The sequence below is a fragment of the Psammomys obesus genome, unplaced genomic scaffold (genome assembly GCF_907164565.1).
Source record: "Psammomys obesus unplaced genomic scaffold, mPsaObe1.curated_primary_1811, whole genome shotgun sequence".
Taxonomy (NCBI): domain Eukaryota; kingdom Metazoa; phylum Chordata; class Mammalia; order Rodentia; family Muridae; genus Psammomys; species Psammomys obesus.
In genome coordinates this window covers 3,297,715-3,316,161 of record NW_026590405.1, presented here as the reverse complement: position 1 = coordinate 3,316,161, position 18,447 = coordinate 3,297,715, and the positions used below count along the sequence as shown (strand labels likewise).

The following is an 18,447-nucleotide window of genomic DNA, read 5'->3' as shown; positions in this document are numbered from 1 at the left end:
GTCAGCCTTCCTTTGGCTTTTCTGTAGTTTTAGGGGAGGGCTGGACAGTGCCACCTGGTGCTAGTTTCAAAAACACGGAATGTCCAGAAGCCAATGGGTGGCTACTCTCTGGCAGAGGTGACCTTTCAGCCTCAGGAGCTGTCCCAGTCTGGCTCCATGGGATCGGAAGCCCTTGCCTGCCTTAGCCTGGAATTCCCAACTCTCCAGTGCCTGGATCCAAGAGTTCCTCAGTGGTGTGCCTGATAAGGTGCACCACCTCTCTCTAGCAAACCGTGGTTCTCTATAACATCACGCAACAGATACTGAGCCCCTTGCCCACTCTGGTGGCCAACTCCAGCAGCTGCACCCCCACCCCAAGTTTCTAGATTCATCTCTCCTTCTAAAACCATTTCCTCCTTAGCCCATGTTTGAACACAGTTGCTTTGTTTTGTCTAGTGCCTCGGGGTAGAACAGAAAACAACTGTGTAGCCATGTCCACATACAGGATACGAAGAGCAGTTTTGGAAGTGGTGGGCTAATGGCTCATCATTTCCCGGCAGAGTCTAGAGCTTCACCTGGAGGTCGCGACGTTTGAAATGGCGACGTTTCACTGGTGACCCAGTGCTGTGGTAGATCTGTCTAAGGAAATCAGGGGAGGGGGTGAGAAGCAGGAGTCCCCAAGATGAGCACAGTGGCTGTCTGACTGAGCCACCCAAATGCAGCAGGGGTGGGGTTGGTGATACTCAGTGTCTGATGGGGGAAATTGGGGTTCTCTGCCTTAGGTGTCCCAAAGGAGAAAAAGGGGGGACCAGGAGCTCATGCCATGGGACACTGGCCCTCATGGGTACCTCTGATGGTCCCGGAGGTGCCTGTGACGTGTGACACAGAGGACAAAAGCGAGCCTTTCAGAGGCCTTCCAGGGCTGTGTGGGAGGTGCTCATTCAGAAGCGGCCTGTGAGCAGGTAGAGAGGAAGAAGAGAGGAGAGAGAGAGGTCCTGAAGCACTGGAGGCGAAGGGACGTTCTAGACAAATGAAAGGAGTAGGGTAGCCTCCTGCTCTCCCTGCCTCTGAGCTAAGAGCAGCTGACTGCTGTCACTGTGAGCATCTGTGTTACAGGCCTGTATGGGTGCGGCCTTGCCGCTGGTGCTGTCCCCTGTTCAACCCAAAGGCAGCTCTCTGCTGCTCTGAGCATCATCAACACCGTCAGACATTTGTACTGGGGTGAAAGGGCCAGTAACTGATTTGAGACTTGGACCCTCTTGCCACAAGCCTGTCCTGCTGCCAGGGGTATCCATTCTTAGGACAGATGCCCTGTGACCTCGGTGGGCAGCTCTTCTCACACAGCCTGTCTCTCGAAGGTGCGGGAGTCTTTACCATCCACGCTGTGCCAGCACATGGACACAGGCAGGATCCGTGTGGACATCACCAACATCACGAACGGCAGCGTCGTGGTGGAGTTCAGTTTGCTAATCATGGCCGACCTGAATGTCACGGAGGTGTCTGCTGCCTTCCTCGCTGCCCTACAGAACACATCGCTGCTGGAGGTGGACAGAGGCAAAACCTTTATCCGAGGTACGCAGGGGCTGGGCTAGATGCTCGTCTGTGCCAGTCACAAACTCAGCTGTGGTCCTGAGTTAGCCAGATGCACTCTGAGCCTCCTTGTGGGAATTCTCAGGAGCTGTCTGAGGCATAGAGCGAATGGGGGTTTCCTTGTCTCTCTTATTGCTGCCATGATTATTGTTAAAGATCAGATGGTTGAACCTTCTCAGTCTCACGGGTGTCCCTTCCCTGTCATCCGGGGCTGAGGACAAATGGGTCATTCTGGGCAGCCAGACTGTCCAGGAAGTGTCCACGGAGAGCCTAGCAAGAGTAGCGAAGAGAGCAGGAAGAGGAAGCCAATTTAGACTCTTCCCTCCTCAGACCTGAAGAAAAATGACAGCTGGCTCATAGATCTTTTATTTTATTGAGTCAGGGTCTCACTGTGTAGCCATGGTTGGCCTGGAACTCACTGTGTAGACCAGGGTGGCCTCACACTCACAGAGACCTACCTGCAAAGCGCTAGGGATAAAAGTGTGCCACCGTGCCTGGTCCTAGATAGTTTTTTTTTTTTTTTTTTTTTTAATAAATGAAGACTTTAAAATTGAATATCTTTTTTAATTTGAAGAGTGTGAAGAATGACCTGAGTAAACTCAGGTTTTTCAGAGGAAAGGACTGCAGTATATGAACTACCTGAAAGTATCAATCTTCCTGTCAAGAAGAGTAAAGTGGCTATTGTAGAAATGATAGAACAAGATTTCCAAGAGAGTTAACTGCCTGGGTGAAGAATGGGATCACACAGAGTTGCTGGATACTAAGCCTGATGGGTCAGTGTGTGAAGGGGCTAAGAGACAAAACCCAAGCGAAATACAAGTCACTGACCAAGCCAGGATCACCAAGGACATCGCTGCTTTTGCCCATGGGATTGTAAAGGGAAAAAAAAAATAAACAAAACTAAATTAAAACAAAACAACAAACAAACAAAAAAAAACCTCCCAGATTCTCCCTGAGAACGGCATGGACAGGCGCAGTGCGCAGGCGCTGTTATCGCCCATGAATGAGGTCTGTTGAGATGGAAGATGCTGGAAGGCCATATGCTGTGCTACGGTGGGGGCATCACGTGTGCATACGCATGTATGCTTGTGTTCGTGCTGAGCAGGCACATGCGTGTATGCACGTGAGAGTGTGTATGCGGACATACGTGTGGCTGCTAGGTAAGTGTGCGACCACTGAGCCACAGCCACGGCCCAGGAGTCGGCTTTGTGAAGAGCGGAAGGAAGTGGTATGACCCTTCGGCCCCACGGCCTGCGCTCTTTGCTTTGCCTTATGGTTCACATCCCTGTTCCGCAAAGCCGATGGACCGAGTGGGCAGGCACGAGGGAGGCTGGGCTGGGCCCGGTGACTGGCTCAGGCCCCCAGGTCTGTGTATCTCCTGCCGTAACAGTGGGCTGGAGGGGGGGGTCAGTTCTGGGGAAGCCCTTCTCTGTCTCAGGGCCGTATTTTTCCAGAATAGCCCCGGCTCCCCACGCCCACATCAGCTCCCACAAACACTGAAGAGTCTTACGCAGCGGGTGGCCCCGCCCACACGGGAGCCCCGCCCTCACGGGAGCCACCAGCAGACCCGTCATGGCTCCTGTTCTCCTCTCAATGCATTTCAGATTACAACGAGTGTGAAATGAGGGAGGACGACTGTGCACCCGGGACGTGCAGAAACACCTTTGGGTCTTTCACATGCACCTGCGATGGGGTAAGACCTGACTGGCGTGTGGAATACTCTGGAAGATCGTGCGACGGTAAGTCTCATTTTTTCTGGAAGACGAGGGCTTTCATTCCTCAAAAAGAAAAAAAGGGTCCTTTGTCCAAATGAAGTCAGCATGTTTCTTATGACCTGGGCAAGTTTTCTACGTGTGCACGTGTGTTTGCATGTCCACGCACGTATGGTGTATATGCATATACATGTATGGTATGTGTTTTGTGTGTGTGTGTCTGGTGTGGTGTATTGTGGATATATGTGTGTCTATAAAGGTATATGTGTGTGCATGTAGGGTGTGTGTATGGAAGGTGTGTGTGTGTGTGTGTGTGTGTGTAAGGTATGTGTGTGTTCATGTAGAGTATCTGTGTGTGTGTCTGGCCCTTCCTCTTCTTTCATATATGTCCGGTGTGGGGAGACAGCCTCCTGTGTGAGCAAACAGTGGAGCGGAGACCCGGGGAAGCAGAGTACAGAGCGGGTCAAGTTATGATGGCGCTCAGGAGGGGACAACTTAGGGCTGTCCTTGGAGATCAGCCTCAGAGACTCTGCGGCAGGTTGCTTGCCCATTCACGCATGGTGCATCCGTGGCGCTCAAGAGCAAAGCGTGGGGACGCTGGCTGGTGCAGGCGGCTCCTGGGCATGGCTGCCTCAAAGCACAGTGTGGGGCCTGCCAAGTCCACCCTGTGCCCCCAAACCCCAGACAGACTCACCCTGAGCCTTCGTCTCCCTGTAACCTGCAGGTGGCTCTCCCGGCAGCACCGTCCAGACCTCAGGCCCAGAGTGGCCCCCTAGCCCCGCAGGAACTAGGGGTACCCACGTGCCGGATGCCAGCTCCGTGCCCCAGGCGCTGCCCCCGCGGCTGAACCTGACAGACGCGGTGGGAGTGTCCTGTGAGATCGAGACAGTGGGCATCGCCATCCAGAAGCGCTTTCTGCAGCAGGAGGCCATACCCGAGGCCTCCCTGTACCTGGGGGAGCCCTCCTGCAACGTGAGCGAGAGCAACGGCACGCACGTGTTCCTCACGGCCGGCTGGGCCGAGTGCGGGACCCTCGTGGAGAGCGTGAGTGGACGTGGCGGCTGCGAGCCACCTGGGGGGACCTCAGCGTGGGGAGGGTCCGCACCCGGTTATCGGCCTGAGGTTGTTGCGTAATTCAAATGCTGATTTCTGCATCAACCTCTCCCCTCCCCCGCAATCCGGTTGCAAGCCTAGTTCCGCCGTCTTAAAGTTGCGTGAACGCTGCTCCCCAATGCTCCGCCCCCCCATATGTCAATAAAGCCGCTTACAGCCAATCACTGAGCAGGGGAGGGAACAGGGCTGGCGGGGAGGAGCTAGAAGAGGAAGGCGGGGATTGAGCCGCAGGAGATAATCCAGGAAAGATGAAGAGAGAAAAGGGAACGCCTTGTCACGTGGCATGACAAGGTCGGATGCGGGTTGGCCCTGGGACACAGCTGCGCACGTGTGATGGCGTAGACGTGATTCGTAGGTTGGCCTCCCTTTGGTGAGCAGGATAGAAGCCGGAGGTAGAAACCAACGTCTGACGTGAAAATCTCTAGCAGGGGACACTTGTCGGGTCCTCACGCTTCTGGGGATGAGCCTGCAGTACCTGGGCGGTATCTGCGGTTGGGGCTTGGGCAGCCTCGGGCCCCTCGGGCCCAGGAGGTCGCTTACACCCCATCCGTCTGTGCTCAGAACATGACCAGCACCGTGGTGAAGACCACACTGAGGAACGACGTGTCCCCAGACGGCGTCATCCACCACCTGCAGATCCTCAGCCCCATCCACTGTGTGTTCCGCAATGACCTCCTCACCTCCTCGGGCTACACCCCGCAGTGGGGGTGAGTGGGAGGCCGGCCTTGCCGCCACGCAGCGGGGGCTCCCTCCAGCACCCTCGGCTTTCTTGAGTCCGGCTTACACAAGCGGACAGCACTTGGGCTGACTTTAGCCAGCTTCCCCATCTCTGTCCCCTCAAGCTCCTCAGACCCACAGCCTCTGCCATGGCTACCCTCTGTGCATGGGTCACCTCTTCTCTCCTGGGGGCCTTCCGTGGCCTCTATGCCAACCCTGAATTTCACCTTGGAAAAGGACGGCCCGGAGTAAGCTCCTGAGAGCCTCTTCCTCCACAGGGTCTACACCGTCATTGAAGACCTCCACGGTACCGGGAATTTTGTCACTGAAATGCAGTTGTTCATCGGAGAGTCTCCCATACCGCAGAATTATTCCGTGTCCGCCAGTGATGAGGTCAAGATCCAAGTGGGGCTTCACCGGCAGAAGAGCAGTCTTAAGGTGGTCCTGACGGAGTGCTGGGCCACGCCCTCCAGCGACGCCAGGGACCCCGTCACTTTTGGCTTCATCAACAACAGGTAGATGAAGCACCTTGCCCGGCCCCATTGCCGACCTTGAACCCCTTGGGATTTCCAGGCGAATGCTGCTGTGGTCTGGATTTGGGGCTAGATGAGGCAGGCCTGTCACTCTTCCAGGGAGGCTATAGGATGCCTGTGAGGGGCAGATGCTCTCAAGAAGCCTGCCTGAGTGGCGGCCAGGAGAGCAGCTGACTCAAGGTGCCATGTTCCCCCCCGCAGCTGCCCTGTCCCCAACACCTACACCAGTGTGATCCAGAATGGCAACTCCAGCAAGGCCCAGTTCAAGCTGAGGATCTTCTCCTTCGTCAACAATTCCATCGTCTACCTGCACTGCAAGCTCAGAGTGTGCGTGGAGAACCCCAGGAACACGTGCAAAATAGTAAGTGCCCGCCGGCTCCTCCTTCTGCCCCCTGGGGCTGTAGCGGCGACGTGTGTGTGTGTGTGTGTGTGTGTGTGTGTGTGTGTGTGTGTGTTCGCGTGCATGCCATCCTGCTTGGCAGAGGTGCTGCCCGAGCATGAGAAAGTGGGGTGATTCTCAGAAGCGTGCAGCTTAGAGGGTGGGCCCAGGACAGGGAGTGGCACATTTTGGGGTGTGTTCATTTGGGCCAGACATGTTCTTCCTGTTTTTTTTTTGTTGTTGTTTTTTTGGTTATCATACAAAGAAATGAGTTCCACTGTGACCTTTTCGTATGTGTTCGTGGTTATGCTTTGTTCTTATTTACCCCTCTCTCCCCTTCCTCCTTCCATGGTCCAATTTTTGGCTTGCACCACACATGCATACATATGTACATACATACATACATACACATACACACCTACATGAACATACACATTCACATACACACACATCACACATATGTATATACATATACACATACATAGATGCTCACACAGATATACATACATACACACATATATACATATATAGACACAGACACAGACACACACACACACACACACACACACACACACACACACACACGTTACTCTCTCTTGTCCCCTTCTCCTTCCCTTCAGACCTTACAAGCTACATCCGAGCTTTCTGTCCTAGTTTGCTTTCTATGGCTGTGATAGACCATGACCAACAGCAACGCGGGAAGGAAAAGGTTATTTTAGCTTACAGTTATTTTAGCCCATTTTCAAGAGAAGCCAACTCAGGAGCTTTAAACCGTAATGGTGGAGGATTGCTCCTCACTGGCTTGCTCGCCCTGGCCTGCTGAGACCTAAGAATGGCACCGCCCACCGTGGACCAGGCCTTGCTGTGTCAAATAGCAATGGAGAACCTGTCCAACAGATGTGCCCATAGGCCAATCCAATCAAGGCAAGTCTTCAGTTGAGGTTCTCTCTTCCCAGGTGTGTCAAGTTGACATCAGAACTAATGAGTCATGTCACCCCACCCCACCCGAGTCAGCTGTGGTAGCGTTCCCCTACGATGACACTGAAGCTTAGGCATAAAATCTCACCTTAACCTAATGCCATTTTAGTGACATGAACAGTGTATCAGCAGCTGTCAGCCTCCACAGCAGCCTTTTCTCTCCTTGGGTGCCGCGTTTACATGGAACTTGTGAATAATTTATGTTCTCATTTACCCAGGCTACTGTGTGTTCCTCCTCTGGGAGACGTGCTTGCTCTTGTACTTCTCTGAGGGTGGCACAGATGTGCCACATGTCTGGGGTTTTTCAAGTGACGAGCCTTTGGCCGTTCGCAGTGTGTGGCTGAGTGATGCAGGGCGGATAATTCAGCCCTCCCGTTTTCTCACACAGTAGGTCTTCCTGCAAGCACAGTTGACCCCGTGCCACTCACCGTGGGGCAGGCTCCAGTATGTGCCTTGGAACCACAGCATCCCTAAAAGCATAGGGCTAGCAGGGACAGCGGTCTTTGCAACCTGACCCTACCTTGCCCCTCCACCTCCCTACCCAACCCATTTCCCTCAGAGAGGGCTTTCCATTGGTTTCCAAGGCTGCACGACAAGATACACGTGGGCCATTAAAATATGAGAAACACACTGCTGAGTGAGTTGGGAGCCCAGTGTTAGCAGGCCAGGTCCCGAGCTGTGCAAGGCTCTTCCGTGGCCTTGACTAGCCTCCTGTGGCCTCACCATTCCCTGACTGACAGAAGCTCTTTCCCTCCAGTCTGTCTGTCCAGATCCCTCTTCTTTTTAGGCCTCAATTCCCGGGTTAGAGTTCATCTCAAACTGATCATTTTTCCAAATAAGGTCAACTGGCCAGTTTTGCATGAACTTGACACAGGCTAGGGTAATTTGAGAGGAGGGAACCTAATTGAGAAAATGCTTCCATGGGATCAGGTAAGCCTGTAGGGCATTTTCTTAATTAGTGACTGATGGGGGAGGCCCCAGCCCACCATGGGCAGTGCCACCTCCCCGGCTGGTGGTCCTGGGTTCTGTGAGAAAACGGGCTGAGCCAGCCATTTGGAGCACACCTGTAAGCGGCACCCTCCCTCCATGGCCTCCTCATCAGCTCCCACCTTCGGGTTCCTGCGCTGTTGGAGTTCCTGCTTTGGCTTCCCTCAGTGGACTGTGGCTCTGGATATGTAAGCCAGATAAACCCTTTCCTTCCCAAGTTGCTTTTGGTCATGGCATCCATCACAGCAATAGAAACCCCAACTAAGACAATCAGAGTTAGAAAACTGGGGTTAGGATGCCAACATTTTCTTGGAAGACCATGGTGGGTGTTGGGTATACAGGGAGCAGACTGCACCATACCACTGAGCCAGACAGTGATTCTGAAGGACAATGTTATCTGGAGGAGTGAAGGCCTGGATGAACCTTTGGAGGACCCAAAAGGAAATGTGGGTTGCATGGTTAAGGTCCTAGGGAGGGATTAGAGGTTCATGTTTTCTCCATCTTTCTTCTGCGTGTGCCCACTGCATGCCGCTCATGCTTTTGGGTGGTGCCTTGGTTTGTTTTTGTCAACTGGACACAAGCTGAAGTTATTTTAGAGGAGGAAAATGCCTCCATCTGATTGGTTGTGGGCAACTCTGTAGGGCATTTTCTTGATGATTGGCTGATGTGGGATGGCCCAGCCCACTGGGGCCAGTGTCACCTCTGGGCATGTGGTCTGGGTTGTATAAGAAAGCAGGCTGAGCAAGCCACGGGGAACAAGCCAATGGGCAGCATCCCTCCATGGCCTCTGCTTCAGCTCCTGCCTCCATTCTTGGCTTCCCTCAGTAGACTGAGGCTCCCCTGTTCCCACATCCCCATCTAGACTCGCCCATCTCATGGTTCGAGGCCCTGTTCTAGAAGACCAAGTTGTCACAGTCAGGTAGTGAATTCATGGAAGCACTGTGAGACTAAAGTGAGGTTTTTCTCTTTTCAAAACAGAGCTGCAACGACTTCCGGTTGCTGAGAAGGAGAGAAGCCGAGCACCAGATGTCCTGGGGGCCCCTTCTTCGCTCTCAAGGTGAGTCCCCTGAGATTCAATGGATGGCAAAGAAACTATCCCAACCTCCCAGCATGCAAAGCGCCTGTTTGAAATGTGCGGCTTTAAAGATTCCTCTTAAAAGACTCACAGCAGTCTTCCTCAAGGCTCTAACGTGTTAGTGTGGCGTTAAGATCGTCTCCTGAAGGAGGTTTTGTTGTTCTTCTTGGCTACCCTGAGAGGGGGGATCTACTTCCCGCCCTGGGGAAGCTGGGTAGATTCCCAGCTTCCAGAGGTCCAGAGCACTGGGTTTGGATGCTGTGACTTGAGTCCCAGGAAGCCGAGAAGGTCTTTGACCCTGAGTAAATATGTCAAGTGGATACAAAGAGGAAGGAGCCAATCTGTGAACAGATACCTACTGTGTGTGTGTGTGTGTGTGTGTGTGTGTGTGTGTGTACGTGTGTACGTGCACGTGCACGTGCTTGTGTGTGCGTGTGTGCGTGTGCACACAGGTGTAATTGCACATTCACCTGAACAAGCTGTTTAATTCAGAAGATGAATAAAAAAAAAAAAAAAAAAAAAAAAAAGACTTCAGCGTCCCCTGAATGCAAATGCCTACCAGATGGCTATATTTTCAGGATCAATTTTCCAAACATGTTCCCCTCCCCCCACAGGATCTAATTATTTGTAAAAAGAATTGGTGAATCTGTGTGCTTCGGGTACTAGGACAGAAGTTTCTGGAAGCGTCCAAGTTTTTGTCTCCTCTCTATAGTTAGAGAATTTTCAGACTTTAGCTGACACCCGGCTGCCTAGAGTCAAAACCTTGGCTCTCAACCTCCTGGGCAGCTGCATGTGGCTGGGGAAGTCAGTCCTGGCCAGTGAGGGGGGAAAGAAAGCACTGAGAACTCAAGGGGATCCTCCTCAGGGACCATCTAGAGCCATCTCTGCTACTTCCTTCTTCTTGTCCCCTGATGACGTCTCTATGCCAGAAAGAGATTTACGATTTTCTCATTGTTCAGCCCAATCCTGGTTTTCTTTCTGTTATTTTTTGGGTTGTTGCTCCTAACTTTGAGGAGCTTGTGCCTCTCTGTATCTTCTTGCATAATCGCTCCTTGGATTCACTCTCAGGGTGGGTGCTGAGATTCAGGCTCTGGGTTTCAGGTAAGAGAGCAAGGGAATCAGACCTGGCTGGCGTTTCCCAACCGTTGCTTTTCATCCAAGCATTGGGAAAATAAAGCCTTAGGCACAGTTGGCCAGGACAGCCCCAAACCACTAACTCAGAGTGTTCCTAACCCAGGTGGGGGATCCACCAATGATTGCTGACCTAGGTTCTGAGACCCAGGTGGGGGTCCCCAGGTAACTATAGGCCTAGATTCTAGAACCACATGTCTTTTCTTTGCTCATTATCCTCGTAAATTGTTGTAGAGAACTGGTCAACCAGGGGCCCCAATAAGAAAGAGCACATGTGTGTACCGTGTGCTCTCATTAATAGAAATGGGACCTCTTCGTTCACTCACAGATGTCAGGAGTGAGGGGCATTGGACTTGGAGTTAGTGGACCTGACCTGAATCTGATCATAGGCTGATGTGATGATGATCATAGCTGTGTGATCTTTGTGATATTATTGATTCTATCCATCTCTATCCATCCATGCATCCTCTGTTCATCATCTGTCTTCCACTGCTCCATGCAGCGTCATCCATTTCTCATCCATCAGTGTATCCATCTATATGCCATTCATGCAGGTATTCAGTCTTCACTAATCCGTCCATTTCACACATTCATCTAGTCATCTACCAATTAATCATCTATTCATCCATCTATCCACCATCTGTTCACCGTGACTGCATATAGATTTACAGACAAGACAGACAGGCAAGGCGAACAGATAAGACAGATAGACAAGACACACAGACTTTTCTTCCTCCATCCACTGTGTGTCAGGAACCTTGGTTCTCCTTTATGAGGCTGTAGTTAGAGCAAATTGCCCTGCCCACCCCTCAGGGTTATATCTAGTGTGAAATGTAGGTTCTTTGGGAGTCCCTAATTTGTGAGGCTCCCTGAATCTAAAACCTAGCTAATGATAATACTTTTGGAATGTTGGGCACACTACTGAGAATTCCTCATTTTCCTATTGTGCAATGCGGATATCGTTTTCTACTTCAGAGGGAGCATGGCCTACGGAAGCTTCTGGATAAGAGTTGATCATTGACATTTGTAAGAAGCAGAGGTCGACTCTAGGCCAGTGCAGAGAGCATTGTAGCTGGGGTCTGGCTGGTGTGTCCCCAAAGCTCCGCCATCCTCCTTCTGCTCACTGCACTCTCTTGCTGTCTTATGGCTTTTTATTTCTACAACATTCCCAAACAAATGGGCAGAAAAGCTACCCTCAACACATGGTACCCTCAGTTGGTGCAGACTGCTCTGTCGCAGGAGACGTGTTAGCAGGAGCACTGTGGGAGTCTGCAGGGGCCGGGAGAAGCCAGCAGACACATTCCTTCAGGGCCTGGCCTCTACCCCCACGGCCGCCATCACTTCCCATTCAAGGAAGCACGGGCTTCACCTTGAGAGCTGAGAGAATGCGTGTGTGTCCACACGGCTGGGACTAAACTATGGTGAACTGAGCCTCAGAGGCAGAGCCAAGCTGCCCATAATCCTCTGCTTGTCCTTGTCCCCAAAGGTAGAGGCCACCTTTGCAGAAAAGGCTTGTCTATCACCCCCACTCTTTAGCCCACATGGCCATAAGTAGCCTGAGCTATGAGTGCCGTAGGACCACAGTAGGACCACAGAGTTGTATTCTCTCACAGCTCTGAGAGCCAGAAGCCTGAGTTGGGGCTGTGGGCTGACTCTGCTCCCTTTGAGACCTGCAGCCAAGCACCCGTCCAGCCTCTGCCCAGTCTCACATGCCGTGGCCCGTCTTTGGGTTCCCCAGCCGGCAGCTGCGTCTTACCGAGGCCAACTTCTTCTAAGAAAACCAGTCCTACTGTGCGAAGGTCCAGACCCTTGTGTGGCTTCATCATCGCTAGTGCCCCTCCAGTGGCCCTGTTTCCAGATGAGTCCTCCGTTTCATGGATTTGGGCTTTGGTGTATCTTTCTGTAGGGGATAAACTCGCACACATAGTTTCATGGGTTGGTTGTAGGGAAACAGGGCCTTCTTCTGGAATATGTGCTGCCTGGGAGTCCCATGGCCGTCGCTTCACCGGTCCACTATTCAACCTGCTGATTTCGCTTTGCTGGGCAAAGGTGTGGGTGGTTCGAGATGACTGGGGCGGTGGCAGGGTACAAAAATGTCCAGGACGGTTATTAAAGCCACTGAGCCCTCTGAAATGGGATTCCTAGTGCCAGGAGGGCCTGCTTCCACCCTGCACGGTTAATGTGTGTGCCAGGAGGGATGGCTTCTGCTATCTGGGGGCCGTGTGTGTGGTGAGAGGGGTTTGTTTCGATTGTTTGAGAACCATACATGTGCCGTGTGGGAGGGCCAGTATGGGTTGGCTGTGTGTGTGCCCGGGGCTCTCTGGCTGTCTTCACTTTTCGCTCTGTAAGTTAGGTCTCTTATAAGCTCAGTGTCTGCACTTCTAAAATGTCTCCTCGCTTCGTGGACGGACAGGGTCTGACCATGGGACCCACTCAGGTCACACTGTGATGTATGGAGCCTCACATGAACTGACAGAGGCCCCATGCCAGGGGACACACTCCCCACCATGTCAAATTGCACAAGGATTTCTGAGAGTTTGCTCTCCGTTTGAGACTCAACCTGTGTGGCGGACGCAGTCAGGAGACAGCCTGGCCTGCAGGCCCCACTGTGAGCCGTGCTGAGTTAGTGACCTCATCAGGGGTGATAGGATCTAACTGGATAGACGGCATCAGGACAGGGGCTCGTTGTTCTCAAGGGATGACCATCTGGGCTATCACAGTCTGTTCCACAGTGCCAACAGGGCCAGTCTCCTGCCTCTGCCTTAGCGTACTCAATTAGGGTACCCCGACTGTGCTGGGTCTTTCTGGAGGCTGGCCGGACTGACCAGACTCGGGGACCCACATTCCTGGGGAAGTTAAGTTACACAGTAGTAGCTAGGGGTTAGCACCCCACCCCGGCATGTCCAAGCCATAAGGTTGTCTGGTTGAAGCTCCTTGTCTAGGTGGCCCAGAGGGAACCCCAGGACAGCTGTGCTGACAGCAACACTCCCATGGACCACATCCCAGAAGACAGCTCGGTGTCCACTGTGGGTCCCAGAAGTGACATGGGCACAGGAAATAGGATTTGAGTCCTACAGATGACCCAGGCTCTTTTCTAACCAGACCTTTCAAGTACACCAGAGGTGGGGGTGGGGGTGGGGCATGAGCATGGCTGGGGCACATCTGTGAGCTCTGCTGTTGATGCCCTTGGCAATGCGTCACCCTCATGCACAAAAGCACGTTCAGGCCCAGGCCACTGGAGGGCAGGCTGGGGGCTGGCTGCTGGCTTGACTCTCTTTCCTACAGTGTGAGGCATATATGCGTGTGTGTCCAGAGGAGGAAATTGGTGTCCTGCTCTGTCACGCTCCTCCTTGGTCCCTCGAGGCAAGGTCACTCACTGCTCCTAGAGCTATGAGGGCAGCCAGCCCCAACTATCCTCCTGCCTCCACCCCCAACAGCGCTAGGATTTCAGGTCTGGGAATGTGAGTTCGGGAGCCCGTGCTTGCACAGCTAGGACTCTTACCTTCTGAGCCCTTTCTCCCAGCCCTGACCGTGTGGATTTTTAAAGCTTGAGGTCAAGCTCACCCGGCGCCAGGCAGCCCTGATGAAAGAGAACTGGGTGGTATGCATGACAGCCATCGGAGGGAACAGCCTCTTCATCTCTGCGGTGTGAATGAACATCCACACCCAAGACTAGTCTGGACCCTTAAACAGCTTCCTCCCTGCCCCACACCAGCCTCTTCCCCAGGCCCCAGAACCACTGTCTTCTCTCTGTCTCTGGTTTGCCTGTTCTAGAGCGTTCTCATGAATGGCTCTGACTAGCCGCTGTCCTTTGTGACTCCCTTACATACTGCCTCCTAGGTGGCATGTGACGCCCGAGCTCTGTTCCCTTCTGTGGCTTGATAATATTCCATTGCATAAACTGGACATGGTGCAGCTCTTTCCCATAGTCCTACCACGTGGAAGGCTGAGCAACGGTGCTATAAATGTGGTGTCCAAGCAAGCATTAGAGGACTTTTTTTTTCTCTCCATTCTTTGGGGTCTACGTTCTCCTGGACTTTTGGCTGCTACTCTGGCTTGGGGAAGGCCCTGGCCTCTAATGTGGGAGATACACAGCCCCTCCCCCTCACATTTCTCCCCACAAGGAGCTGGCTGGCTTTCCAGCTAGGAGGGGACCAGAGGCTCTACAGAGCCTACCTCTGGGCAGAAGCTTTGCTTTGCACACTCCCAGGCTGAGCTGCCCTCATTGGATGAGGGCCCCAGCCTCCCTTGCTGACCCACAGGTACACACAGGGCTCTGCCTTGAGGCTCTGCTCAAACCTAATTCAGAGCAGGCTGCTCAGATCCATGGCCACACCCCCAGTCTACGCACACCCTTTCCCTCTCGGAGGCTTCACAGTTCCTGGGCCAGGTGCCAGGCACAGATGTTTTTCCTGACACGGACACCTCTCTTACCCTGCCCGCCTCTCACCCACAGCTGCACGTCCAGAGCCAGGCCTGGGCACTGGTTACATCATTCTTATCTCAGTGGCCGCCTTTACTGTGGTGGCCGTGGCTGCGACCCTCCTGATCTTGCGCTACCAGAGAGCAAGGGGAAAATACAATCTCAGAATCCAGTCTGATGACTTCAGCTACCAGGTCTTCTCTCAGTAGGAGGCCCAGCTGACCAGGAGACGGGTAAGAGCGAGCATGGCTGATGCCACACCCCGCCTTCGTCATCTCTGGAGACGGCAGAGTGGGCCTGGCAAGGGGGTAGCTCTGTAACTGACTCCCAGAAGCAGCTGAGGGCAGTCACAGAGGGACAGGGACATTTGCCGATCAGCAGAGAGTTCTGCCATTTACACCATGGTCCCAGAAAGCCAGAAAAAAAGTGCAGTGAGCCTGGGGCCCACTCTACACCTTGGCCAGAGGTGACCCACAGTCTCATCTCCAAAGGCCGGTGTTCCTGTCCTGGGAGTGCAGCTGCGTCCACCGAGTCACCACACTGCCCGGCCAACGCTGGTGCACTAAACTCGAAGGCCTTCTGGTGTGAAGGCTCTGTCACACTAGTTTTGGGGAAAGTACAGTTTGCCTCCCTCAGAGGGCAGTGTCTATACGTAGTCCACACACATCCTCCTATATGCCACAGACTACCTCATGATGAACCAAGCTGGCTCATGCAAACGCTCCCTAGTCAACACAGTGTACTGTCTGAGTAATGATAACCAGGAAAGCCAGTCCATGTTCGGAACAGACAAATATTTGCTACCGATTTATTTATTTGAGCAGTGTTGGGAAAGAGGGGGATGAGTTGGTTTAACCATGTGGGTATCAGGGATTAAACTCTGGTCATCAGTGTCGGTACCAGGTCCCTTTCCTCACTGAACTACCTCACCGGACCCAGGGACACACTTTTCAAAAGACCGCTTTGGACCAAGGTTGGCGGATCTATGGCTGTGGGGCCTGGGGACATAGAGGGCCCCTCTGCGGACTTCTCCTCTCCCTCCTGTAGACTGATCTCGTGACCTCCTTCCCCACACAGGGCGGCACACTGTGAGGGCCAGTGGTTAATTCATCAAACGTTGACAGGAGTCCACTCTGAGCAGTGCCGTGTCAGCGCTTGGGGACGAGCCCCCACGATGACAGCGACCTCTGTTGTCTCCAGGAGGCTGAAGACGCAGAGCACCACTCAACCAGGCCGGTGACGGGTGACGGGCCTGCTGAAGCTGTGGGCAGCGTGATGGAGTGGCCTTCCACCCTCAAACCCAGCACAAGCACGGCCCCTCCATCGCCCAAGCTCCGTTCAAACTGCCCCTGTGACCCTTGCTCCCTTGCACGTCACACCTTCACAGACTGGATCCTTCTGCTAAGCTCTCCGCCGTGTCAGCGTCTGCGCGAAAACATGCTCACCCGGCTCTCGTCACCCGCATGCGGCTTTCACTTAGGCCACAGTCATGTGGTGCACCCGCCGCACACTCTTCCATGTCTCCCAGCATGCCCATGACCGCTTTCCACATACTCCCTCGGAGAGGAAGATGTGATTTTTCCCAAAGGAAGGGGTGGTATGTACCGGGCCATCAGTTCCTCGCTTTGTCGATTCGGAAGACCAGAACTTGGCACGTAGTTACCACCTGAGGTGATCGCGTTTTCCCTGATGGTTTAGGATCGCCACGGGGTCTTAGCTTTAATTAACTCGGTTCTGTTGAGTGTGATTGTCACTCACACAGAACATTCGGGGGCGTCTCTTGATTTATTGTATACTCTTGGGGTGGGAATGCCAGCCAGGAAGCTGTGTGGCTCACTGACTTCCAGCAATAAATCTCTGCTGGCACTGAAGTGTGGCTCGCTGTCTTGCTTCCCCGGGTGGCTCATGCGACAGGTTCACCATGACCTCTGAGGGATGGCTCTGTGCCAGACACTCCAGGGGGTGCTGGGGCTCCCCTGGTCTCCTCCATCCGTTCTGGCTTCAGCCCAGCACCTTCCATTGCCTGTTCTTCGGGGAGAAGGAGTAAGAAAGAATCTCATAAAACCCCGATACTGAGCCCAGGACCATTGGCTTCCTCTGCGCTCACCAGGGCCTCTGGGTGGTGAGGCTGTCACTTTGCAGCTGAGGACAAGGACCTGTCGGTTAGGAGAGTTTTATAGAGTATATTGAAGACACAGAATTGGAACCAAACCTATATCTCCTGTCAAATCTGTTGGAGCTAACGGACGTGTTATCAGAAGTCTGCCTCTCCCTGCTGAGGGACAGGGGAGGAAGGCCTTGTGCATGTCTGTATATAGCTGAAGAGTCCAGATGGTGGTGGAGCTTCCCCCAAAGTGGTCCTCCTTTCCCTGCTGTGGTTCTGCCTGCGTCCCTGGGCATCCTCACCTTGGCCCTGATCTTCCCGACACGGGGTCCTCAGGGTGTGTAATTGAGGTCAGGGTCTGATGGAAGAGGCTCTGTGATAGAGGCTGTGATAGCGGGAGGGCTGCTGGGGCAGGAAGTCCGAGGAGGGGGACGGGCTGTTGAAGGAGGTCTGTGGGAGGTAGAAGGTCTGAGGGAGGAAGATTTGACGGAGGAGAAGGTTTGATGGGGGAGGGTCTGGTGGAGATGAAGCTCTAACCAAAGTGGGTGTCTGGTGCAGGTAAATTCTGGGGGGGGGGGTTGCTGGAAGAGGGTAGACGGGAGGTGAAAGGCTAACAACTTGGAGCTTTGACCCACTGCCTGGCCCAAGCTGCAGCTCTCCATTAACACCACTAGATGGAGCCGCAAGCCAAGCCCACACCCAGGGCTGTGCAAACCCTGCCGCAAAGCTCTGGCTTCTCTTGTTTATTTGCTGGCTTTAAGCCTCCTGCCCGTGAGCAAAGGTGAATCTGAAGGCTTTCTGCAGGTCAGCGCCTGCCGGTGCAGGGCCTTAGAGGTGACGCTCGTCTTTGAGAAAAGGGCCCTGAAGTTCAGTTCAGCACCCTGAGTTCCAGGAAGTGTGGGGGAAGGAGAAGGTGGCATATATGGGGAGGTCGCTCACCGACATCCACTTTACTCAGTGGATTTCTTAGGGACAGCAGTCCCTTTTTCCCTCCCTCTCCAATTCCAGGAGGAAAAGGTGACTGGGCAAGATGGCTGGGATGTCCTCGTCATTTTGTCAGGTGTACCCAGGGCCTCCAATCCAGCCCTGGCCTTGGGCACCATGCGCTTAATTTGCAAAGCCATGGCTGCTCAGGGCAGCGGCTGTACTGGTAAGACCCCACATACAAGGGGTGGGTGAGCACAGTGGACTTGCACAGCTACCCTGGAGCCTCTCTTTCTCCTTGAACCCCCTTTCCTTCCAGGAATGGAGAGGGAAAGAAAAGGTAGATACTACTTGACATGAATCAGAGGCTGGGACAGGTCAGCGGACCCTCCCACACAGCAAACCTAGGGTGCCTCCGTGTAGGCTGTTAGAGCCTGCCCCCGCCGGGCCTTCCCCCTCCAGGACTTGCAGGTGTTGCCCCGGGAACCCTGGGCAGGCATGTGGGCAGCCGAGGCAGGATACTGGAGCCCTGTCACTACAAGCAGCTGCAGTGGCCTCTGGCTCAGCATGCTGAGCTCTGGAGCTACTTGTGGGAAGGAAGCGGCACTTGCCTTTTTCGGGGTGCCCATAAGCAAGTTAGCCTCACAGGAGCCAGCTGGCGTCTCCCTGGGGAGGTCTCTTTTCTGCACCTTTCCCCTTTCCGTCTATTGAGCCACCATCTGACTGCTTGCCATTGATCGCTGCCCCCAGCAGCCCATGGCATTTCTTGGCGATGAATCCTCTGTCTAATGGCATCTGGGCC

General features: G+C 53.6%; 1 protein-coding gene across 1 annotated transcript in view; it reads left to right on the top strand.

Moving 5' to 3' along the window:
- Umodl1 (uromodulin like 1) overlaps positions 1-16,484 on the top strand; it is a 62,834-nt gene extending 46,350 nt beyond the window's left edge. The window contains exons 17-25 of the mRNA XM_055607019.1: positions 1,338-1,551; positions 3,174-3,308; positions 4,006-4,325; positions 4,956-5,101; positions 5,390-5,626; positions 5,846-6,005; positions 8,967-9,045; positions 14,651-14,850; positions 15,695-16,484. Of these exons, the coding sequence (XP_055462994.1) occupies positions 1,338-1,551; positions 3,174-3,308; positions 4,006-4,325; positions 4,956-5,101; positions 5,390-5,626; positions 5,846-6,005; positions 8,967-9,045; positions 14,651-14,826 (1,467 nt within the window). The 3' untranslated portion in view covers positions 14,827-14,850; positions 15,695-16,484. The remainder of the gene's footprint in view (positions 1-1,337; positions 1,552-3,173; positions 3,309-4,005; positions 4,326-4,955; positions 5,102-5,389; positions 5,627-5,845; positions 6,006-8,966; positions 9,046-14,650; positions 14,851-15,694) is intronic.
- Positions 16,485-18,447: the final 1,963 nt, after the last annotated feature.